Source organism: Heterodontus francisci, chromosome 9, assembly GCF_036365525.1.
Source record: "Heterodontus francisci isolate sHetFra1 chromosome 9, sHetFra1.hap1, whole genome shotgun sequence".
NCBI classification, from domain to species: domain Eukaryota; kingdom Metazoa; phylum Chordata; class Chondrichthyes; order Heterodontiformes; family Heterodontidae; genus Heterodontus; species Heterodontus francisci.
In genome coordinates this window covers 114,967,224-114,993,157 of record NC_090379.1, presented here as the reverse complement: position 1 = coordinate 114,993,157, position 25,934 = coordinate 114,967,224, and the positions used below count along the sequence as shown (strand labels likewise).

General features: G+C 42.9%; 2 protein-coding genes across 5 annotated transcripts in view; one reads left to right on the top strand and one right to left on the bottom strand.

Annotated features, from left to right (window-relative positions):
- numb (NUMB endocytic adaptor protein) overlaps nt 1-15,036 on the top strand; it is a 202,681-nt gene extending 187,645 nt beyond the window's left edge. For all 3 annotated transcript variants that reach the window (XM_068039741.1, XM_068039739.1, XM_068039740.1), the window contains 4 exons: nt 2,905-3,192; nt 6,812-6,973; nt 7,081-7,230; nt 12,671-15,036. In XM_068039741.1, coding sequence (XP_067895842.1) covers nt 2,905-3,192; nt 6,812-6,973; nt 7,081-7,230; nt 12,671-13,350 — 1,280 coding nt within the window. In that variant the 3' untranslated portion in view covers nt 13,351-15,036. The remainder of the gene's footprint in view (nt 1-2,904; nt 3,193-6,811; nt 6,974-7,080; nt 7,231-12,670) is intronic.
- Nucleotides 14,957-25,934, bottom strand: part of paplna (papilin a, proteoglycan-like sulfated glycoprotein) — a 122,952-nt gene continuing 111,974 nt past the window's right edge. Inside the window, exons 23-26 of one of the 2 annotated variants that reach the window (XM_068039737.1) lie at nt 24,989-25,097; nt 22,344-22,504; nt 19,658-19,871; nt 14,957-15,572 (exon numbers count right to left, since the gene is read on the bottom strand). In XM_068039737.1, the coding sequence (XP_067895838.1) occupies nt 19,690-19,871; nt 22,344-22,504; nt 24,989-25,097 (452 nt within the window). In that variant the 3' untranslated portion in view covers nt 14,957-15,572; nt 19,658-19,689. The remainder of the gene's footprint in view (nt 15,573-19,657; nt 19,872-22,343; nt 22,505-24,988; nt 25,098-25,934) is intronic. The other variant, XM_068039738.1, reaches the window with a different exon arrangement.

The window sequence follows — 25,934 nt, the reverse complement described above, 5'->3', positions numbered from 1 at the left end:
CCAGGGAGAACAATCCCAGCTTCTGTAGTCTCTCCACCTAACTGTAGACCTGCGTCCCTAGTACCATCAGTGTAAATCTACTCCACGCACTCTAGGCCGTAACACCCTTCCTAAAGTGTGATGCCCAGAATTGGACACAATAACTCCAGCTGGGATGTAACCATTGATTTCTAAAGCATAACCTGCTTTTGTACTCTATGCTTGTGATGGAGGCCAAAAGCAATGGCTTTGGTGTTCTCAATGTTTAATTAGAGGAAATTGCAGCTCAACTCAGACTGCATGTCAGACAAGCAGGTTGATAACACATAGGCAGTGAAGGGGTCAAGAGGATGAGGGCAAGTGTGCTGTGGTCACAGTTACATAAGGTGTCATTTGTAACTTTTATCAGAGCTGTTTGAGTATTGTGGGAGGCAGAAACCTGCTGATGAGATTGTAACATGGAGTTGCAGGAAAGATGGGCATGGACTTTGGAGAGAAATGGGAAATTGGAACTGTGATGGTTGTTTACAAGGACAGAGGGGTCAAGCATGGTTTTTTTTTGAAGAGAGTGATAACAGTAGATTTCAAAGAGGGGACATTACTTGTGGAGAGGAAAGCATTGACAGTGTGAACCAACATGAGGGTGGGGCAGAAGGGGAATTGTGTTTTCAGTAATTTAGTGGGAATAGGGTTGAGAAGCAGGAGGTGGATCTCATGGACACGATAAACTCGGAGTTGGCATTAGGGAATATAGGAGAGAAACCAGACAAAGATGTGAGTTCAGAGCTAGGGTAAGGAGGCTTGGCCCAGAGGGCATGAGGAAGGTAGGGATGTGGCAGAGGCAGCTAATCAGATGGTCTCAATCTATTGACAAAGAAATCTGTGAACTCCTCTCAATTATTGTGGGTGTCAAGGTGGGGGGAGGGTTTTAAAGAGACAGTTAGCAGTGGAAGAGAGAAGCTGAGGGTTTATTTTTGCATTCCAGGATGATCCTGGAATAGTGCTTGATGTTGTCCAACCAAATCTGGTGATGAATGGCTAAACCAGTTGTGTGCGATATATGTTTAAGTCTGCCTCCCCTTGGATTTAAAGGAATGGAGATGAGGGTCCGACTGGGGCAACTGCCAGAGTGGAAAGGAGTAAAGGTTTTACTGGGGACAAAGGCATTCAAGGTGGAGATGAGGGAGCGATTGAGCAGATTGACAACTGTGGAAGTATCCTGGCAAATGGAGACCAATGGGAGTTTGTAAGTGACTTAGGGGAGTTTTTTTCCCCCCAGAGCAGATGTACAGAAAGTAGGGTTGGAACGGGGATGTGAATGACGAGGGATATAAGGACGTGATCGAATGGCTTTATCTGTAATTGAAATGATGGGAATAGAGAAGCCATGTGAGATGGCAAGGTCGAAGGGGTGGTTGTGAATATGGGTCTGAGTTTACATGGGAGGAGAAGTTAAAGGAGAGCATGAGGGCAGTGAACTTCGAGTAGAGAGTGCATGGTTGAATCATTGGGGATGAGGAGTTGCTGAGTGAGAGTTACCGTCTCTTTTCTCGACAGTACATTTCATCTGATGTCTGTCCAATCTGCATTGTTCTGAAATTAAATACAATCTACCTCGTAGTTAACGACACTTCCTATTTTTATGTTGTCAATAATATAGTGAAATAACGAGAACTAGAAGTAGTGTGCAGGACATTCCAGTACTCCACTAGTAATGTGTAGTGCCTTTGTGACTGTCATCTTGAAGCTATCTGTCGAGCGAATGTAGCAGTTAATTCATATGGTCGTCTTAGACCAGGACAGAATGAGCTGGATGGCAAAGTCGCAGATCTAGGATAATGTTTTCAAGTTTTTGATATAACATACCAACAAATGTTTTTTTTTAAACAGAGAATTTGGCCATTTTGCTGTAGAGAATTAAAATATATTTCAATGATTGTGCAGTAACTTTTAAAAAAAAAACACTTTTGGGCTTTGCATTAAATTGAGGCTGATGCCTCATTTCAAATCCATGGACCAGTACTAATATATTCTATTTTGGCCAGGTTTTTTTATTCATTCATCTGATGTGAGCATCACTGGCTAGGCCAGCATTTATTGTCCATCCCTAATTGCTCTTGAGAAGGTGGTGGTGAACCACCGCCTTAAACTGCTGCAGTCCATGTGGTGCAAGTACACCCACATTACTGTTAGGAAGGGAGTTCCAGGTTTTTGTCTGTGGCAGTGAAAGAGCGGCAATATAGTTCCAAGTCAGGATGATGTGTGACTTCGGGGGGAGCTTGCAGGAGATGGTCATCCAATGCACCTGCTGCCCCTGTTCTTCTAGGTGGTAGAGGGGGTGAATGTTTAAGGTGGGGTACCAGTCAAGCAGGTTGCTTAGTCCTGGCTGATGAGCGTCTTGAGCGTTGATGCAAATGGTACTTAACTCTCTGCAATCATCAGTGAACATCCCACTTCTGACCTTATGATGGAGGGAAGGTCATTAATGAAGCAGCTGAAGATGGCACTACCCTGAGGAACTCCTGCAGCAATATCCGGGGGCGGAGATGATTGGCCTCCAACAACCACAACCATCTTTTGTGATGGACTGAGCTGTACTTATTGTTTAATCAAGTAGGTGTGGAATAACAATAATGATGCGGAAAGCCTCTTGGAGTTTACTGAGTAGATACTTATTGGCCATTAAGGTGCTCAATGTCTTTGTTTAGTGGAGTGTTGGTTAAAATGCTCCTTTCTGTTGGCCACTTTGCCCTTTTGATCAAAAGTTGTTAAAAACTGAGGCATAAATTGTGTTTTCTTTAAAATTGCATACCTTTGTGAAACATTAATCAGGATTTTGGAAACCTGTCTAACTCTGGTAATTTTCTTAAGCCCAAACTTTACTAAAGTTGTAACCTTGTTCAGAGTGTGATATTCTACTTACAGCTGAAACACAGAGAACCGTCATCGTAACCACGTCTACTGCGTCACCTGCAGCTCCATCACCTTCACCATCCGTCCCATCCACCATTATAGAAAACAAGGAATCTAATAATATACATGCCATACCGAGAAGGCATGCACCTGCAGAGCAACTCGCCAGGCAAGGATCTTTCCGAGGATTCCCAGTGCTGAGCCAGACAACGTCTCCATTCAAGAGGCAAATGTCGCTTCGAATAAATGAGTTGCCTTCAACCATGCAACGGAAAACAGATTTCCAAGTTAAAAACACAGGTATGAGGGTCCTGTGAGTTTTCTACTTGGGCATTAATTAAATGATATTGGAAAGAGCAGTTGTTCATGCAGTGATTTCTGAGTGGAAGATTTGACAGTTGTATTATTAATGATGGTGAAAACTTGCATTTTCTAACCCATGCATTGTAATATTTGCTTGTGAAGACTAGTAATTCTCCTGTTGTCCTGTAGCAAATGTTTTTTAATGAACAATCTGGGAAAAAAAATGCCTGAGCAAGGCACTAAAAGCCTGAGGAAAAGCTTGCCCCTTTTATGCCTCCTCTTTTCCCTTAAAAAAGCACTTATGCATGGATGGAGTGCCTTTTCAGGTATTGGAATGAAGTCCCAAACTAATATCATGTGCCCCAGATACCGTGTCATTCAGTTGTTTCCCCCTGTCACTTTTGTTTCTCTTGTTATTCATTCATGGGATGTGGACGTCACTGGCTAGGCCAGCATTTATTGCCCATCCCTAATTGCCCTTGAGAAGGTGGTGGTGAGCTGCCTTCTTGAACCGCTGCAGTCCATGTGAGATCAGGAGGGAGTTCCAGGATTTTGACCCAGCAACAGTGAAGGAACGGCGATATAGTTCCAAGTCAGGATGGTGTGAGACTTGGAGGGGAACTTGCAGGCGGTGGTGTTCCCATGCATTTGCTGCCCTTGTCCTTCTAGTTGGTAGAGGTCGTGGATTTGGAAGTGCTATCTAAGGAGCCTTGGTGTGTTGCTGCAGTGCATCTTGTGGATGGTACACATTGCTGCCACTGTGCATCAGTGGTGGAGGGAGTGAATATTTGAGGATGGGGTGCCAATCAAGTGGGCTGCTTTGTCCTGGATAGTGTTGAGCTTCTTGAGTGTTGTTGGAGCTGCACCCATCCAGGCAAGTGGAGAGTATTCCATCACACTCCTAACTTGTGCCTTGTAGATGGTGGACAGGCTTTGGGGAGTCAGGAAGTGAGTTACTCGCCGCAGGATTCTCAGCCTCTGTCCTGCTCTTGTAGCCACAGTATTTATTTGGCTACTCCAGTTCAGTTTCTGGTCAATAGTAACCCCTAGAGTGTTGATAGTGGGGGAATTCAGCAATCATAATGCCATTAAATATCAAGGAGAGATGGTTAGATTCTGTCTTATTGGAGATGGTCATTGCCTGGCACTTGTGTGGCGCGAATGTTATTTGCCACTTATCAGCCCAAGCCTGGATATTGTCCAGGTCTTCCTGCATTTCTACATGGACTGCTTCAGTATCTGAGGAGTTGCGAATGGTGCTGAACAGCGAACATCCCCACTTCTGACCTTATGATTGAAGGAAGGTCATTGATGAAGCAGCTGAAGATTGTTGGGCTGAGGACACTACCCTGAGGAATTCCTGCAGTGATGTCCTGGAGCTGAGATGATTGACCTCCAACAACCACAACCATCTTTTGTGCCAGGTATGACTCCAACCAGCAGATAGTTGTCTCCCGATTCCCATTGACTTCAGTTTTGCTAGGGCTCCTTGATGCCATACTCGGTCAAATGCTGCCTTGATGTCAAGGGCGTAAGTCTCTACTCACCTCTTGAGTTCAGCTCTTTTGTCCATGTTTGAACCAAGGCTGTAATGAGGTCAGGAGCTGAGTGGCCCTGGCAGAACCCAAACGGAGTATCACTGAGCAGGTTATTGCTAAGCAAATGCCGCTTGATGGCACTGTTGATGACACCTTCCATCACTTTACTGATGATTGAGAGTAGACTGATGGGGCAGTAATTGGCCGGGTTGGACTTGTCCTGAGTTTGTGTACAGGACATGCCTGGACAATTTTCCACATTGCCGGGTAGATGCTAGTGTTGTAGCTGTACTGGAACAACTTGGCTAGGGGGTGTGGCAAGTTCTGGAGCACAGGTCTTCAGTATGTTTTTTCCTCTTGGTTCCCTCACCACCTGCCATAGACCCAGCCTAGCAGCTATGTCCTTTAGGACTTGGTCAGTAGTGGTGCTAGCGAGCCACTCTTGGTAATGGACATTGAAGTCCCCCACCCAGAGTACATTCTGCACCCTTGCCACCCTCAGTGCTTTCTCCAAGTGGTGATCAACATGGAGGAGTACTGATTCATCAGCTGAGGGAGGGCATTGGTGGTAATCAGCAGGAGGTTTCCTTTCCCATGTTTGGCCTGATGCCATGAGACCTCATGGGATCCGGAGTCAATGTTGAGGACTCCCAGGGCCATTCCCTCCCGACTATATACCACTGTGCCGCCACCTCTGCCGGGTCTGTCCTGCCGGTGGGACAGGACATACCCAGGAATAGTGATGGCAGTGTCTGGGACATTGTCTGTAAGGTATGATGCCGTGCGTATGAATGTGTCAGGCTGTTGCTTGACTAGTCTGTGGCACAGCTCTCCCAACTTTGGCACAAGTCCAAGGAGGACTTTGCAGGATCGACATGGCTGGATTTGCCGTTGTCGTTTCCGGTGCCTAGGTCAATGCCGGGTGGTTCGTCCGGTTTCATTCTGTTTTATTGACTTCATAGCGGTTAGATACAACTAAGTGGCTTGCTAGGCCATTTCAGAGGGTATTTAAGAGTCAACCACATTGCTGTGGGTCTAGAGTCACATGTAGGTCAGACCAGGTAAGGACAGCAGATTTCCTTCCCTGAAGGACATTAGTCAGTCAAAAAACAAATTTTCATTTTCTTCCATTAGAAGTTAATGTCTGGCAAAGGGAAAATTGTGTGATCTTTTCTTTGGTTAAACTGTTTATTGGAGTTGTGTTAGTCCATAGTGTATATCGTTGCTTTCATATTTAGTCCCCATGACTCCTGGGTGCTGATTCTTGCTGGAGTATGGTAACATGGCACTTCTAGCTTTTCAGTATCTCACCCAATTGGTTGTTCTTTATATGTGAACCAGATACCTAGACAAATGGGGGCCACTATTTAGTAATCAGTTATGGAAAGCCTGAGAATTGTTCTCTTCCCTTGTCCAGGGGTGTTGAGACTCATCATAGCACCTGAGCTGCTGCACTGGGTGAGAACAGCAAACTCTGCACATACCTGGGAAGATTCCAAGTCTGCATGATTCACCTCTAGCCACAAGGCCATTGGTACATCACCAGGTGCAGATCAACGATGGGAGGAACACAATGTGGAGTTATGTTGATGCCCATTACTTCAGGCAGTAACTGAGAAAGGAATTTTGTTAGCATCATTAGTTAGTATTCTTTAATCACGTTCCATCCAAATATCAAAGAATATAATCTCTCTCTCTGATGCGCCTTACTTTCAAACTGTAAATTTTAGTATTGGTTCCACTCTGAAGACACTTTTAATGCTGTGAACTCTTTTCCACTGACACCTGGATTGAATGTGTTCAGAATAACTGACCTGAGACGTTTAACAGCTTTCCAAGTACATGACTGCCGGGATTGAATTTGTATTTGAGGCCCAGAGGTGAAAGGACTGTGCTGGAAGACAGCAAATGATGCTGTCTTTTGTGTAAACCATGCTTTTCACTGTACTTTTGCTCTGAGTGCTAACATTCTAGCTTTGCCATGTTGGACTGCACTAAAATATGAGAGAGAATGTTTCAAAGAAGTACATCAGTTGGTATTAATATTATTGTGATTGTTCTTGTCTATCTTTATTCAGTGCCTGAAATTGAAGGAGAGAGTACAGCTGAAGTGGACAGTATAAGCTCTCTGTGCTCTCAAATAACACATGCATTCAGTGGTCACGTGGAGGACCCATTCTCCTCTGCACCAATGACAAAACCTACTGTGGGTGCAGCTCCTCAAATAACTGCCTTCCAAGGTGTGTAGTTGGTTTGACAGCACTTTTGAAAATGACTGAACTTTGGCAAAGAATGTTTAGGTTGTGGTGTTGCACATTTGACCATTTGATATTTCCTCTTATTGTAGTCAATGGAGCAGCTTCAGCTTTTCCACTGCCTGTTCCTGTTCCAGTACCAGCAGCACCTGCCATGACTCCCACAGTAATGCCAGTGCGCGACACAAACCCTTGGGCCCAGCTCCCTTCAGCAACGAGTGCAGGAGCTACAATTGCTGCAAGTAAGGCTATACATATGGTTTAAGGATATGACAGAGATGGAAGCAAGAAGCATATTTATAATTATTTGTTGCATAGCCCCAAATTATTTTGCACAGGACCAAAAATTTGGAAACCTCATTTATCAATTAAATCACTAATTTGTCTACGGTGGTATATATTAATGCTAAACCTCAAAAATAACTAATGGTACTTATTTCAAGTTCAGTATGCTGTGATTATACTGTTTAGATGTACATATCGACAACAATTATTACTAATATCTCTCCATTTTTGTTTCATGTGACTCAGGTTAAACATTGGGAATTCCTAAGTCAACATCTTCACCCACCCCCCTTCACCACAAACTCTGTACTCCAATTCCATCCCTCTCCTCAACTCCTGTCTCAAGTTCAGATTCTCCACCATCCTTTTTAACCCCAAGTTGTGCTTCCAAACCAGTTGGCTCTCCATCACAAAGACAGCCTACTTCCATCTTCTTAGTGTTACTTGTCTTCGCCTCTGCTCAGCTTATCTATTGCTGAAACCCTTCTTCATGCCTTTTCCACCTGCAGGTGCAATTATTCCAAGTTCTCCTAGCCAGCCAATCATCCTTCACTGTCCATAAACTTCAGTTGATACAAAGTTCTGCTGTCCATACCTTAACCTGCACCAAGTCCTTCCACCCATCATCCCTGTACTTGCTGACTTACATTGGCTCTAGGTCCACCCCAGTGCCTTGATTTAATCATCCATTACCAGATCTGATTGGGCCACATCAAAACACTATTGAAGCCTGCTTGCTATGCAAAGATCTTCCCAGTGTGCAAAGATAACCCCCGCCCCGCCCCGCCCCCATCCCCTCTTTACTGCAAACTATCAGTTTAAACCACCCTCCCTTCCCTCCTCCATCCTCACCTTCACTCAGTTGTAAGGAGCTTGTGAACTTCTTTCTCAAAGATAAGAGACCATCTATTCAGCTGCCTCTGCCGCTTCCCTCCCTTTCTCCAGCCCAGTGGGCCAAACTCCCCCAATGTTCCCTGCTGGCCTAGCCCTGAACTCTCACCTTTCTCTAGATTCTCTCATCTCTTGCTGTGCTTCTCTCCAAGCTCATCTTACCCATGAGACCTACCTCCTGTTCCCTCGACCCTGTTCCCCACCCACTTTCCCTTCTTGGTCCCCATGTCAGCTGATAACAGTTCCCTTTCCTCAGGTCCTCTTATCTCCCCCCGCCCCCACCTCCTTCAAATCTGCCATCATCACCCCTCTCCTGTTTTTAAAAAAACTAACACATTGGCCACCCCTTCTCCAACGCTCTTGTTAAGTGCCTTAGAATGTTCTGCTATATTAAAGGCACTATATAAGTGCAAGTTGTTAAAATTGTCCTCATGTTCATATCTCTCTCTGGCCCTGCCCCTTCCTATCTCTACAACATCCTCCAGCCTTACAGACCTCAGATCTCTGCATTCCTCCATGGCCTTTTGCACATCCCTTCACGCCACCATTGACCGACGCACTGACCACCATCTGGACCCTAAGCATCGGAATTCCCTCCCTAAATCTCTCCACCCCTCTCTATTTAAAGTTGCTCCTTAAAACCTACCTTTTTGACCAGAGCATTTAGCCACCATGCTAATATCCTTTGGCTCAGTGTAGATTTTTGTCTAATTACGCTCTTTTGAAGCATCTTGAAACTTTTTTCTGTTAAAGGAGCTACATAACCGGGAGTTGTTTTCATCCTTGGCATGCCATATAACAATTATATAGCACCTTTAACATATTTGAATGTCCCAAGGTGCTTCACAGGAGCATTATCCAGGCTGGGGTTGATAAGTGGCAAGTAACATTCGCGCCACACAAGTGCCAGGCAATGACCATCTCCAACAAGAGAGAATCTAACCATCTCCCATTGACAGTCAACGACATTACCATCGCTGAATCCCCCACTATCAACATCCTAGGGGCTACCATTGACCAGAAACTGAACTGGAGTAGCCATATAAATACCGTGGCTACAAGAGCAGGTCAGAGGCTAGGGATCCTGAGGCAAGTAACTCACCTCCTGACTCCCCAAAGCCTGTCCACCATCTACAAGGCACAAGTCAAGAGTGTGATGGAATACTCTCCACTTGCCTGGATGGGTGCAGCTGCAACAACACTCAAGAAGCTCGACACTATCCAGGACAAAGCAGCCCGCTTGATTGGCACCCCATCTACAAACATTCACTCCCTCCACCACCGACGCACAGTAGCAGCAGTGTGTACCATCTACAAGATGCACTACAGCAATGCACCAAGGCTCCTTAGACAGCACCTTCCAAACCCGCGACCTCTACCAACTAGAAGGACAAGGGCAGCAAATACATGGGAACACCACCACCTGCAAGTTCCCCTCCAAGTCACACACCATCCTGACTTGGAACTATATCGCCGTTCCTTCACTGTCGCTGGGTCAAAATCCTGGAACTCCCTTCCTAACAGCACTGTGGATATACCTACCCCAAATGGACTGCAGTGGTTCAAGAAGGCAGCTCACCACCACCTTCTCAAGGGCAATAAATGCTGGCATAGCCAGTGACGCCCACATCCCATGAATGAATTTTTAAAAAAATTATAAAACACAATATGATACCAATCCAGATAAGCAGATATTAGGTCAGATGACCAAAAGCTTGGTCAAAGTAGGTTTTAAGGAGTGTCTTAAAGGAAGAAAGATAGGTTGAGACGCGGAGAGGTGTTGGGAGGATATTCCAGAGCTTAGGGCTTAGGCAGCTGAAGGCATGGTGGATCAATTAAAATCAGGGCTGCTGAAGTGGCCAGAATTGGAGGAGCACGTTGTCTCGGAGGGTTGTGGGGTTGGAGGAGATTAGAGATAGGAAGAGGCGAAGCCATGGAGGGATTTGAAAACAAGCATGAGAATTTTAAAATCAAGTTGTTGCTTGACTGGGAGCGAGTGTAGGTCAACATGCTCAGGGGTACTGGATATTGAAAAAGGTCAGATAATTTAGCAATAGTGGCGGAATCGAGAGAGGTGGTGGTAAGGTAGAGCTGGGTGTCATCAGCGTACATGTGAAAACTAAAACTGTGCTTTCAGATAATGTCACCAAGGGGCAGCATGTAGATGAGAAATAGGAGGGGGCCAAGGATAGAGCCTTTGGGGACACCAGAGGTAATGGTACTGGAGCAGGAAAAGAAGCAATTGCAAGTAATACTCTGGCTATGACTGGATAGATAAAAATAGAACCAAATGAGAGCAGTCTCACCCAGCTGGATGACAGTGGAGAGGCGTTGGAGGAGGATGGTGTGGTCAACCACGTCAAAGGCTGCAGACAGGACGAGAAGGGAAAGTTTACCTTTGTCGTAGTCACAGAGGATGTCAATTGTGACTCATAAGAACTGTTTTGGTACTGTGGTCGGGGCAGAAATCTGATTGGAGGGATTCATACATGGAGTTCTGGGAAAGATGGGAGCGGATTCGGGAGACAACAGCACATTCAACGACTTTGGAGAGGAAAGGGAGGTTGGAGGTGGGATGGTAGTTTGCAAGAACAATGGGGTCCAGGGTTGGTCTTAAACTTCCTGATAGCTAATAATTAAATTCTTTAATTGCAGTAGCACCTTTGCATTAGGTTAAAATGCAATCATTAAAAAATTAAACGACTCTGCAATTCAAAAGTTTAACTTTTGCTTGATTTTTCTGTTGTACAAATTATTAGTTTTGAACCTCTTAATCCATTAAACCTTAAATGCTGTTGAAGCTCCTCTGCTCACGAGTAGTTGACACTTCTCACATTGTTTTACATAGGCTTAATGATAAATGAAGCATGTTAGTGTGATAAGCTGCCAAATGTCCCCAACAATGACCAGATTTCTTTTAATTTTCCCCCATTTGTTGCATAGACCAGAATTGTATTCTCTTGAATATAGAAGATTAAATGGCAATCTAATTGGAGTGTTTAAGATGATTAAAGGAATTATTAGGGTAGATAGACTGAAACTGTTTCCACTGGGGGTGGGGTGGAGAGGGGGCGGAATCCAGAACAAGGAAATAACGAGAAATTTAGAGCCAGGGCCATTTAAGGGTGAGGTCAGGAAGCACTTTTCCACACAAAGGCTAGTGAAAATCTCACCTTCCCCTCCACCCATGTCCCCAAAATAAAAACTGTTCAGGCTCGGGGTCACTTGAAAATTTCAAGACTGAGATGGATAGATTTATGTTAGGCAAGGGTATTAAAGGATGTGGAGAAAAGGCTGGTAAGATGGAGGTAAGGTACAGTTCAGCCAGGATGTAATTGAATAGTGGAACAGGCTTGAAGGGCTGAATGGTCTGCTCCTGTACCCATTTCATCTTGGTATCTTCCATTTTGCATTTTTAACTGGGGCAGAGGAGGAAGAGAAAGAAAATGTATGATGTGACTGGCAGACTTTCCCATTGATTCAAGCAGTACTGTTCTTTAGTTAAAGCTATCAAAGGATATGGATTAAAGGCAATTAAATGGAGTTAAGATGCAGATATTTTCTAAACAGTGAAAAGCTAGAAACAATGCAGGCCCAAAGAGTCTTAGAGGTCCAGGTACATGATCATTCAAATGTCATGAACAGGTACAGAAAATAATCAAAAAGGCTGATCGAATGTTGGCCTTTATATGTAGAGGGCCAGAATACAAAGGTGAAGAATTCAACCGTAGGAAAGATGCATCAGCCTTGGAGAGAGTGCAGTGCAGATTTACCAGAATGATACCTGGACTCCAAGGGTTAAACTATGAGGAGCGATTACACAAATTAGGGTTGTATTCCCTGCAATTTAGAGGATGAAGGGGTGATTTGATCAAAACAGAAGATAAGGGGAGCAGATAGAGTAGATAGAAACTGTTTCCATTGGTTGGGAAGTCTAGGACAAGGGGGCATGTCTTAAAAATTAGAGCCAGACCTTTCAGGAGTGAAATTAGGCAACACACAAAGGCTGGTAGAAGTTTGGAACTCTCTTCAGCAAACAGCAATTGATGCTGGATCAATTGTTAAACTTATTAGTCTCAGTTTTAAAATGTTGTTAACCAAAGGTATTGAGGGATATGGAGTTTCGTCGCAGATCATCCTTGATCTCATTGAATGGCCTTCTCCTGTTCCTATGCTTACTGAGCGGGAGGTGCACTTAATTGAAGGAGACTTAGTTTCTTCCTTCTCCTCCTCCTCCTTCATGTGGCTGACTGGAATAACATTTTAGCTCCTTCTTCTGAAGATACGAGACTGGGAGGTGACAATTAGGTGAAAATATGCCTCAGACACTGATATTCTTGTAAAAGAGCAACCCTCTATACCAGCTTTAACTAAAATAGCCAGATTTCTCTTTTCAGTGTTAACCAGAGCACTTATTTTTTTTCCTACCTGTGGTTTATTTTAAGATTGTGTACCTGGTGCAGTTGTCAGATGGTTTTTCAATATTTCTCTCCTTGTTTTAACCAGGTACTGATTGGAGCACAGCTGCCACTGTAACAACACAGTTCCAATCCAGTCACAAACGCACACCATCGGAAGCTGACCGCTGGCTTGAAGAAGTATCGAAAAGTGTCCGTTTGCAACCAGCACCACAGCCACAACCATCAGTGGCTGTGCCACCGGCTTCACAGTCCTTTCAGGCCAACTCTTTAGTTACTCCCCAGGCAGCACCAGTCAACGTGGTTCCTCAGATGCAGTCTACATTTGTTCCTACTCAGCCATACAGTCTAAGGGTCACCAACGGGATACCATATCAAGCTCCAAGCGTGCCTGTGATTGGAATCACACCTTCACAAATGGTGGCTAATGTCTTTGGCACAGCAGGCCATACTCAGCTTACTCATGCACAGTTGAAACAAAATGCATTCCCTCAAATTGAAAGTAGCACCATGGGCATTGCTGCAAATGCTAGCCCTTACTTTAAACCTGCCCAGCAAATTAATGGTTCAACAGCTTTCAATGGAGCAGAAAGTAGCAACTGGACAACAGAAACCAAAAACATTCAAATGGCAGCAGGCACACCACAAATTGATGCATTTGAGGCTCAGTGGAATGCTCTGGAATGCAAATCAAAGCAACGGGCCACACCATCTCCTACTAATCCATTCTCTAGTGACTTACAGAAGACCTTTGAGATTGAACTTTGAGCAGAGGTCTGATTTCTTTTTCTTTTGTGTGTGGAGCGCATTCACTGTTGATGATGGGCATGAAGAACTGCTTTAGCAGTCTCTGAAAACCATTGTAAACCTGATGCAAAGCTGGACTGAAAAATCTGGCAAGGTTGAATGATCAAAAGGGGTATGTCTGTTGTCTGCCTTGGAAAAACTGGTTATTTTAATGGTACTAGTGTAGGGGATCAGCTGCTTGTTTCTAAACTCTTTCTACCTACAATTATGTTGGTATTCAGTGATGGGACTGCAGAATAATGCTGCAGTTCTCTAGTGTTGGAGCTTCCAATTTGGATAAATTGATGCCAAAATCTTTATTTTTATGCATTAGTATATATATTTTAAATAGGTATGGAAATTGAGCTGTAAGTAATCTTGCCAAAGGTAAAGCACCGAACGGTTGTATGAAATGTATATAGAGAATGGTTTATTGCTGATTCTAATGTAAGTAATTGGGGTAAATGTGATCCTTCAGCTGGTTCTTGCTACAGACTGTTTTGCTGTAGGTAGCACACTTGCCTGAACAGATGACCAATTATAAAGCATTAGTATACAGCAGTTAAATATTTTTAACAGTATTGTTATGGTCTACATAAACCATGATCAATCTTGTATGTTCTGTTGAGCAAGGTTTTATTTTGTTCTGTTAACTGAAAATTCTCTTGTTTCCCTTACTATTTTGAATGGGTTTTTAAGAGTCTGTCAGGTTCAATTGCTGTAATTGTTGAAATTGATTTGCACAGTATAGTTAAGCAGAATCATCCATGTTGGTACCAAGCTGTACTCCCTTTTCCAAACTCCCTCCTTCCCTTTGTGGTTATCAGTGAGAGTTTATCCTTCTGCATTACAGCTATTTTGCATCTGACTTGAGGATTTAGCAGGTTTTCTTTTTTAGTTTTATTATTTTAATTTGACTTGCCTTACAATCACTTGTAATAAAAGAAATTTATACTGGAGATTTATAATCTTTAACAAAAATAAATGGTGGTTAGAAGACTGATCTTATTTGCAAAGTGCTTTCTTGATTTTCATATCACAACTTTGTTTATGTTACATTTTAGTAGCTAGGAAGAATTGTTGATATCCGATTCCACATACTAACTGGGTACTTTCCTTGGACTAGTCCTGAGCACTTGTAACGATAGCATTAAATATCTGTCAGAACAAGCAAGGACTTTTTATATCAGTTTACTGAAGCAAATCCCTGATCAAAACAAATTTATATTGATTGTAAGTATAAATATAACTTAAAAATAAAAGAAACCTTGAAAGTAGTGATAAACATCCCCAGAAACAAGGTGTAAAATGAGACAAACATTACACAAGAAAGTTTGGTGGCTTGAGGTATTATAGAGAAAAGGTTTTGTATTGGTGATTTATTCTGAGGAGGAAATGCAGCTCTCGTGTAGACCTATTACGTGGTGGCAGTGGGATAGATCTTGCATATTGTGTTTAAGCTGTTTTTATACAACATTAAATTACACCTTCCGTGGCAGGACTTCTGCCAAATCTTCAGTTTTTAATTTCCTGCAATTGATAGTTCATTGTATTTTGCCGTTCTCTGTAAATATAAAAAGGGCACTGGTTCAATATGAATTGTTTAATTCATCGATGTGTCATTCATGGAAATGTATTAATAAACACACGCACAATATACATTTTTTACATGAACATCTCATCCTTAATAAATGTGCTTCTGGATCTTTAAGTGAAAAGTAGTTATAGTAGTGAGTATTATGTACAATATTAACCACTTACCACCAGGTGAAAGGAGTGACAGTGTACAAAACTGTAGGGCCCAACAGAGCAAATATATCGGATAATTTACTGAGTCTATCCAACCTGTCAACATTTGAAAATACCAGTCTTTTTACACAAAAATAAAATCTGAATGCAGATAAATCTCAAAACACATCTTTGGAAGTAACAAAGTTCACATCCTTTGCAAATCGTATTTTCTACATTAACAATTTGATAAGAATATGCAGTAACTTGTAATTCTAAAACTAATTATATACATCATAGTTTAAAAAGAGTACAGGTACTTCATCTTGCATAGTAAGTGGGTGTGACTGTTCGTACAGGCAGAAGTATGCTAGTCACCTTTTGCTGTGAAGAATTTTTCAAACATTACTTGAGTAGTATCTCTCTTCTTCATATCCTATAGTATACCTTTACACACTACTGCCAGTAAAGTGGACCTACAACAGAGAAGATAACACCCAATCAGAAGTGTCTGTTCAACTATGGCACGTTTTTATTATATAGAGTGCTTTTTGGTTAACCCCACAGAAAACTTGTATCAATACTAAACAGGTGCTATATTACTCCCCACCCCACCAACACCCAGCCTGTTAATGTGTTGGGGGAAAAAGGCACAATAATGGAAATTAGTACATTTTTAGAACCGTAGAATGTTAAATATTCTGTTTCAATTTTGTGCTTTCATAGGCCAATCAGTTGAAGCTAGCACACTTTGGTACATTTAGTTGTGTTTTATCGAGATTTTTGCTATATTCCAGCAAAACAAAGGTTTGATTTATAAGAAAAATACTGCATATGCAGTAATATTAGTATGTGGATCAATTTCTGCTTGATCTGCATCCTGAGTGTGTGGTGGAGACACGGTCAATTGACGCATTCAAAAGGGAATTAGATTATTTTATGAAAAGGAAGAATGTGCAGGGTTATGGGGAGAAGGTGGGGGAATGGAACTGAGTAAATTGCTCTTTCAGAGAGCCGGTGCAGACACGATGGGCCGAATGGCCGCCTCCAGTGCAACAATTCTGAGATTCTGTGATATGAAGTGGCCCATTGTACTTTTAACACTGAAATGCGTAGACACATAGCAGCTGAAATTTAATGCAGAGAGTTATGAAATGATGCATTTTGGAAGGAAAATTAACTCTATAAACTAAATGGTACAATTTTAAAGGGGATGTAGGAACAGAGATCTGAGGGTTCATGTACGCAAAGCTTTGAAGGTGGCAGGACAAGTTGCTGCTGTTTTTAAATCCTTGATTTTACAGAGGTGTAAAGTACAAAAGCAAAGAAATTTTGCTAAAGTTTGTCCAATTTTGGGCACCATACTTTTGGAAGGAAGTCAAGACCCTGGAGAGGGTGCTGCGGAGATTTAGAATGGTACCAGGGAGGAGGGAGTGAAGAAACTGGGATTGTTCTCCTTGGAGCAGAAAAGCTTAAGGGGAAATTTAATAGATGTGTTCAGAATTATGAGGGGGGATTTGTTGAAACTTTTACCCCTGACAGGAGTGTTGGTAACCAGAGAACACAGATTTTAAATAATTGACAAAAGAACTAGGGGATATGAGGGGAAAAATTATACAGCAAATTGTTCTGATCCCGAATGCAGGTGGAAGGCAATTCAGTAATAACTTTCAAAAGGGAATTGGGTAAATACTGGTTGATGGAAATATTTGCAAGACTGTGGGGAGAGAGTGGGAGTGGGTCTAATTGGATAGCTGTTTCAAAGAGCTATGCAGGATGTGTGTTCTATGAAATAAATGGCAACCTGTTTAACTAGATTCAAATTAGATCACGGATGAGTCATCCTGCTTCAGGATGTTAATTAACAATATAAATGGGTCAATTGTTTTTTTTAAAAAAGTTGCGCATCACCCTCACAGCCAGGATTTCATCTGCATTTATTAAGTTGCAGCAAAGTTGTTACCAACAGAGGGGGGGAAAACTAGATAAATGTCTCCTTATTGTAGTTTTATGGATGGCTGTATCATCTGCTTCAAAGTGTGGTGCTATGCTGTAGGGAGGGGGAAAAAATCACAACCACCATTAGTTTAGAGGCTGTTTTAACAAAAATAAGCTGGTCAGGCTCACTCCAAAGGTCTGAAATGAAACTCGACTGGAGAGACTACTACATTTTATTCCTTAGTAATTAGTATAACCAAGAAAACATGACATTCTTGCTTAGAACAGGAGTTATTTTCCTCCTTTCACAGAGATGTTGAACATTTTTAGTGATGTGGATGAGCAGAAAAAGGCATCAACACTTCCTGCACCCCCAACCCTGCCTCCTCCCCCACCCCCACCAATTCTTGCTAAGTAATTACATGTCTTAGAAATAGTCACCCTTATAATTCACTATAATCAACCAACATAACCGTATGATAAATTGTACTTTGCAGCTGTATTTAATAACCAAATCTCATTTACAGCCTGCAGTGAAGAGGCTGAGAGCTACAATGATAGAAGGTTCACAAGAATAGCTGTTCCAATTGACTTCAGAGAAACAAACACACCAATAGGAGAAAGCACATCAGCAGTGCAAATAAACCAAGAATGTGTTAGTACTCCTGGATGAAATTAAAGCATGCATGTGAGGAAATCGAGAGTATGTTTCCAGGCAATATTCTACAATGGTTTGCTACCGATTGAAAACTGTGCTGGCAGCAGGTTTTAGATGGAATGGTCAATTTTTGTCCAATGTAAATGTGTACAAGGAAGAAGAACTCGAGCTGAATAAAAGCAAAATGCTGGAAATGGAGTACTTAAAGACAACACAAGTTACTGTTTTAGATAGCGACTTTTCCTGAGCCATGGGTTACATCTCAGCATAACTAATACTTTTTCAAATGCTGATGGTTTTGCTGTGCAGTTTAAACTTTTTTTTGTTTTTATTTCACTTGGAGCTCTGGAGAAAGAGCAGAGGAGTGGGACTAATTAGTAACTCAGCGAGCCAGCACAGGGATTGGTTGATTTTGTTTCTGTGCTGTATCTCCAACACAGAAGTCCTCGAGGCGGCCAACATCCCCAGCTTATACACACTACTGAATCAGCGACACTTGGCCATGTGAGCCACATGGAAGAATCCCCAAAGACACATTGTACAGCGAGCTTGCCACTGGTATCATACCCATCGGCCGTCCATGTCTCTGCTTTAAAGACGTCTGCAAACGCGACGAAGTCCTGTGACATTGATCACAAGTCGTGGGAGTCAGTTGCCAGCGTTCGCCAGAGCTGGGGCTAAAGTGTGGCGAGTCGAAGAGTTCTTAGCAGTTGGCAGGAAAAAAGACAGAGGCGCAAGGAGAGAGCCAACTGTGTAACAGCCCCGATAAACACATTTTTCTGCACCTGTGGAAGAGTCTGTCACTCTAGAATTGGCCTTTATAGCCACTCCAGGTGCTGCTCCACACACCACTGACCACCTCCAGGCGCTTACCCATTGTCTCTCGAGACAAGGAGGCCAAAGAAGATGGTTTTGCTGTGCAGTTTAAACTTTTTTTTGTTTTTATTTCACTTGGAGCTATGGAGAAAGAGCAGAGGAGTGGGACTAATTAGTAACTCAACGACAGCACAGGGATTGGTTGATTTTGTTTCTGTGCTGTATGATTCTATTGTGCTTTTAAAAAAGCTTGAAGCATATTTTCAACCCTACATGATGTCCTGATTTCAAAGATTCTCGTGTTAAAGACGGTTGCCATCTTGGTTATTTCTAGAGCACGGGTCACCTGACAAGCAGAGAGCAAAAATTGAGGACTTTCCAAACAAATATTCATTTTGACCATCCTAGTTAGTTTATTTTATTTAGAGATACAGCACTGAAACAGGCCCTTCGGCCCACCGAGTCTGCGCTGACCAACAACCACCCATTTATACTAACCCTACAGTAATCCCATATTCCCTACCACCTACCTCCACTAGGGGTAATTTCCAATGGCCAATTTACCTATCACCTGCAAGTCTTTGGCTGTGGGAGGAAACCGGAGCACCCGGCGAAAACCCACACGGTCACCGGGAGAACTTACAAACTCCGCACTGGCAGTACCCAGAATCGAACCCGGGTCCCTGCAGTTGTGAGGCTGCAGCGCTAACCACTGCGCCACCCATTGTATGAGGTGTAATGGTAGACAAACCAATCACGTAGATGAATTCCCAGCTTCTTTCAGCACCAGGAAGGAGAGGGGAGTGAGAAAAAATGTAGTTAAAATTTGCAATCTTAGATTAATCTATTTTAAAGTTTTTTTTCCCCCTCCCACTGTGTTCATTGTTGGGATTATTAAGTCAAGCATAGGATATTTAAATGAGGGACGTCTCTTATTTACTCCATGCTACAAATGGAACCCCCCCCCCCCCCCCCCACAATTGCTAAGAAAAATAATAAATATAAACCAATATTGCTCTGTTTGCTTTCCTTCACAGTTTAGGCTGACCATCTGTGTTTCCAACCTGATTCACAATGCTACTTTGTAATATATTGCCTGAAAACATGCATCAAGCAGCAAAAAAGAGTAACAGAAATTCTACCCATCACCTGAGTCCCACAGCTCCCCGCGCACGCCACCATTATCCCTGCTGCTGTAGGTGCTGGTTACGTGACCAGTGCTTGGAGCAACTTGAACAGCAAAAGCTGGAGTAGTACTGATTGGAGCAGAGATTGGCCTGTACTATCAGATCACAATTAGCCAGTTCTGGCAGATCCGCACACACCGAATCGTGATCTGTAGGTTGCACCACTGGTTCCACGGCTGAAAGAATTATCATGTCAAAATACTTTAAATGAAACAAAATCTGAGAATCTATTCTTTTTATCCACCATGTTAGAGGCTCTATTTCACAACTGTGTACAGAGCATGCAGGAACTAGCTTCCAGTTTATCAAGTCCTTGATTGAGAACCAGATGGATTATCTATGGAGTAAAGTTAACTAGCAGCTTTGGAGTGGGCGGAGGTGAAATTTACCAAATGGGAAATTTACCCCACTTCCATGTACTGTCTTAACCAAGAATATAGTAAAAGGGCTCAACAGAAAAACTGGATATGATGGGAATCCTGGGCTGTTTTAGCTGGGGATTAAATAGTCTGTTTAAATTACATAATCTGTTCCTTTTTTCAGTTGTGATGTATTTATTTGCACATGGTTATGTCAACTGTCTTTATTTTGAACAAATACATCAATGGTTTTCTTGGTGAGAATTTAACGTGCCTGGTTAATGCTGAACAAAACGTACAACTAAAGTTCTCGACAATTGCATATACAGCAGACCAGTCCGAAAGGTCTATTTCTGTAATCCATAAAATAAGTGTAAAGGACTGCAGCAGAACTTGTGTAACTGAAATGAAGAGTGCAATTTTCTTTACCGACAACTCCACTTGTATTTAATTCAAATCTTGTTTGCTCCTATTATTTGTAGTACGGTTACTACTTTGAGTGGCAGCAGGCTATTTGGCCAAGAAGGCTGTGAAAGCCTGTATTCACTGACAATACAGGTTATTTCCTAACAGGTCACTGAATAGCAACATAGCACATACCTTGGTTGATTTTTATGTCTCTTTCCCCTCCAGGAAACTGAGGCTAATTGGAGCACTGCTGAAACCCCAGATGAAATCAGTTGATTAAGTATAAACATAATGTATCAGCATCCTCCCTTCACCAGATACGGCATTAGATTAGTTTAAATGTTGCTCCATATAATGAGTCAATCATCTACAGTCTGCCCTCAATGACATGGTCAGCTTATGATGATATCCAGCTCTACCGCTCCACCACTATCCTCCAATTCAATATCAGAAAGACCAAAGTGGTCATTTTCAATCTCTGCCATAAACACTTCCTTGCCACAGATTTCATTTCCTCCCCTCTTCCTAACGACACTGTAAACTCTGTTCAACCCTAAGCCAAGCTTCAAAGTCCATGTCCTACTCACCACCACCACCACTGCTCTTTTCCAATATGTATCATTATCCACCTCCAACTGGAGCTCAGGCTTCCACAAGTAAAACCCAGAGTCATGATTTGATCAGATCTGGCATCAATTATTCCAATCCCCCAATTTAACCAAGATGTACTGTTCTTCTAGTCAGCTTACTTGTCCATCACCCTCCCTCTTTACTGGCTTATACAGCTTCCCTGCTTCTCCCAATAATTACCTTTAAACTCCCTGCCCTAATCTTCAAATCACTGCACGTCACCCTCTACTGCAATGGGTCGGTCCCCTCTCTGACCCTATAGTTCTCAAAATCCATCCATCTTCTCAACCAAACGTTTGCTGCCCCTGCAATCTATCCTCATGTTTCCCTCTCCATTTTGCTTTGCAAAGTGAGACTGGTTGGAATTATTATTTTAGAAACAAGTTCAATGAAACGGTCCAATCCATCTGAAGTTAATGAAGACATCACATACACTGCTGATGACAAGGTTTTCTGGCAGTTAATGCAAACTACGAGAATTCTGAGAAAATAAAATATAGCGAACTATCAAACAAAAAAACAAATGAAGTAGAGACCAAAATGGGCACATTACTGAGCAATAGAGAGCATCCCTCCCTGACACATTTTCTCTGATGCAGCTAATTGCAAAACAAGGATGGCACTATTAGCGGGAGATAAAGTCAGAAAGGTTTTAGGAGGAGAACGTCAAGGGGGGGATCTAACGTCAGAGGTTTCAGGAGGGTTCGGGGAAGCTAATGTGATGGGTTTCAAGGGGAGCAAGCTAATGCCAAAAATTTCAGGGAGGGAGTTAATGTTCAAAAGGTTTTGCTATGCGGGCGTGGGGGGGAAGCTAATGTCAGAAAGGTTGAGGTACGGAGGATAGGAGTGAGTAGGGGAATCTGGTTCTCCATGTTTACCACAAATTTCTACTTCAATGGTTTGACTAAAATGAACAGATAATTACAAAACGTGGCACTAATAAATTTAATAAGTCTACCGAATGTTAACAAACTTAATTTTGTTTTTAAAAAATACACATTAACCAGATCAAAATGTTCGTACTCAATCACTCCAGCTTTGTATTTTTTTTGAGTTGAAGTGGGAAGGAGGAAACAGGATTTTTACAATTCACCAGCAGTCAATAGTCATATTAAATACATGCAGTCCCTGTAATGTAAGGGTTAGAACAATTGCTTCACAAAATCTGGAAGCGGGGGAGGGCAATTCCGTGACTTGATTGTAAAACAAACCAAAATGTGACGTGACCCAACATGCTCCAGTTTTACTCACATGTGACTGTCAACTCAGCACTTGCACTGACTGAGTGAGAGCCGCTATATGCATTGCAGGTGTAAGTACCAGAATCTCCCAACTGAACGTTTTGCAAAGTCAAGGTACCATCCGGTGAAACATAGATGTGCTCCCCATCTGCTCTTAGTGGGATTCCATTCCTATTTCAGAGAGAGATAAATGCGTCAAATTGCTTTTTTTTTTTTTGCATGTCCCTTTCTGTGTTCTTAACATTATAAAATATTTCTACTTTGGATAAACCACGTGCTTGTTTGGGAGACGGAGGAATACAAGAGGGGAGCAATGAATGATCAAACTGCTCAGCAATGGTTATAAAACCAATTTGATTTTCAGTTGATGGTTTGTTCATACCATTTCACTGACTGGGTGATAGCTATTGATGTGAGTTGCCTTGCAACAGTGGCGGATTCCTCGATGCGGAAGTGAATGAAAGGCGGCAAGGAAAAGATCTTACATTTATATACCGCCTTTCATGAGCTCAGGACATCCCAAAGTGCTTTACAGCCAATTAAATAATTTTTATGTAGGAAACACAGCAGTCAATTTGCACACAACAAGCTCCCACAAACAGCAATGTGATAATGACCAGAACATCTGCTTTTAGTGAAGTTGATGGAAGGATAAATTGCTGGCCAGGAAGCTGGGGAGAACTCCCCTGCTTTTCTTTGAAGGTGCCATGGGATCTTTTACATCCATACAAGAGACCAGACAGGACCTCAGTTTAACATCCAAAAGATGGCACCTCCAACAGTGCAGCACTCTCTCAGTACTGCACTGGGAGTGTCACAAAGGAAGATGGTTGTTGGAGGCCAATCATCTCAGTCCCAGGACATTGCTGCAGGAGTTCTTCAGGCTAGTGTCCTAGGCCCAACCTTCAGCTGCTTCATCAAATGACCTTCCCTCCATCATAAGGTCAGAAATGGGGATGTCCATTGATTGTACGATGTTCAGTATCATTCACAACTCCTCAGATACTGAAGCAGCCCATGCCCATATGCAGCAAGACCTGGACAACATACAGGCTTGGGCTGATAAGTAACATTCTCGCCACACAAGTGCCAGGCAATGATCATCTCCAACAAGAGAGAATCTGACCATCTTCCCATGACATTCAAAGGCATTACCATTGCTGAATTCCCCACTATCAACATTTTTTAAAAATTCATTCATTCATGGGATGTGGGTGTCGCTGGCTGGGCCAGAATTTATTGCCCATCCCTATTTGCCCTTGAGAAGGTGGTGATGAGCTGCCTCCTTCAACCGCTGCAGTCCATGTGGGGTAGGGACACCCACAGTGCCATTAGGAAGGGAGTTCCAGGATTTTGACCCAGAAACAGTGAAGGAACGGTGATATAGTTCCAATTCAGGATGGTGTGTGACTTGGACGGGAACTTGCAGGTGGTGTTCCCAACTATTTGCTGCCCTTGTCCTTCTAGAGGTCGCGGGTTTGGAAGGTGCTATCTAAAGAGCCTTGGTGTGTTGCTGCAGTGTATCTTATAGATGGTACACACTGCTGCCACTGTGCGTCGGTGGTGGAGGGAGTGAATGTTTGTGGATGGTGTGCCAATCAAGTGGGCTGCTTTGTCCTGGATGGTGTTGAGTTTCTTGAGTGTTGTTGGAGCTGCACCCATCCAGGCAAGTGGTGAGTATTCCATCACACTCCTGACTTGTGCCTTGTAGATGGTGGACAGGCTTTGGGGAGCCAGGAGGTGAGTTACTCACTGCAGGATTTCTAGGGGGGTTACCATTGACCAGAAACTGAACTGGACCAGCCACATAAGTACTGTGGCTACCACAACAGGTCAGAGGCTGGGAATTCTGCATTGAGTAACTCATCCCTGACTCTCCAAAGCCTATCCACCATCTACAAGGCACAAATCAGGAGTGTGATGGAATACTCTCCACTTGCCTGGATGAGTGCGGCTCCAAAAACACTCAAGAAACTCGGCACCACCCAGGACAAAGCAGCCCGTTTGATTGGCACTCCATTAACCACCTTCTACATTCACTCCCTCCACCACCGATGCATAGTGGCAGCAGTGTGTACCATCTACAAAATGCACTGCAGCAACTCAGCAAAGCTCCTTCGACAGCACCTTCCAAACCTGCGACCTCTACCACCTGGAAGGACAAGGAAAAGTAGATGCATGTGAACACTACCACCTGCAGGTTCTCCTCCAAGCCGCACACCATCCTGACTTGGAACTGTATCGCCATTCCTTCACTGTCACTGGATCAAAATCCTGGAACTCCCTTCCTACCACGTGGGCTGCAGTGGTTCAAGGTGGCGGCTCACCACCACCTTCTCAAGGGTGATTAGGATGGGAAACAAATGCTGGCCTAGCCAGCGACGTGCTTATCCCATGAAATTAATAATTTAAAAAAACCCTAGATTATACACTCAAGTCTCTGGAGTGAGACTTGAACCCACAATCAGAGGCAAGTGTGCTACCACTGCTTTACAGCTAACACTATAGGGTACAGACAGATAATGAAAGGGAGTTACTAACTGGTACCAATCATGAAGCCAAGAGGGATTAAAACTATTTCAAACTCCTCCCCTTACTCAGCGTCAGAGTGTTGTGTGCTTGGTTTATTTCGCTTTGTCTGTCTGTTCCTGTTACCTTGTCCATCGTATATTAGCATTAGCTGCAGACACCACGCATCGAAACTCAGCCGTTCCACTTGAGGCCACACGCAGATTCTGTGGAGCTCTTGTAATCTTCAGCTCTCCTGGATGAAGACAAAACTTATGTTAGGTCTTTTTTTTTTAAATCTGTGTGTTTTATATGCTTTCTCTTTTGGTTCCAGGAGGAAGGGAATGCCACTAGTATCACCAAGACAGCTACATTTTTGAAACCAAGAATTTCTTCATAATGCCGGTTGTCACTGCTTCCTTAACAGGGAAGAACACAGACAGCAGGAGAATTTCTTTTTATCCCACTTTGCCTGAGACTATCCTATCTAGAAACCTCACAGAGAACTGAGAGAAAAAAAAAAATTCTCAACAGGAGGTGGTGGCTCGGCCACACACAGTCAGGCTCATGGATACCGTTTATTTATCAAATGAAAACGGTGCAACAGAAAACAACACCAAATTTGTATTAAGTGCAGGGAGAGATATGAGTCAAAGAAAGGCTGGGGCCTTGTGGATAGACCACATTGCAGGAATGCAAGGAAATGCTTCCATATACACATTGTAATGAAAGGAGAAGGAATGTTCGAGGGCATGTTTTCTGAACAAAACATCCTAAGAGACATACTTTTTATATAAAATATTTCTATTTGAATAAAAATCTATTTAATTCTTCCATTTCGCTGTCAGAGATAGATTCAGTTTAGTCACTCACTCCTGCAGTCCTGTCATTTTCTAGGTATCTGTTGACACCTGAAATCGAATGAGAGCCTTCCCCAGTACAGGTCTTTCATCACACCATTAACACACCCTTTGCCTTTGCTCTATGACCTTGTCAGTTATTCTGTGTGACCCTCTGACCGATCAACACCTTCCTATTTGTTCTCTTTTGCCTCACCCCTACTTTATTTGCTTAAATCCTATGGCATTTCTAA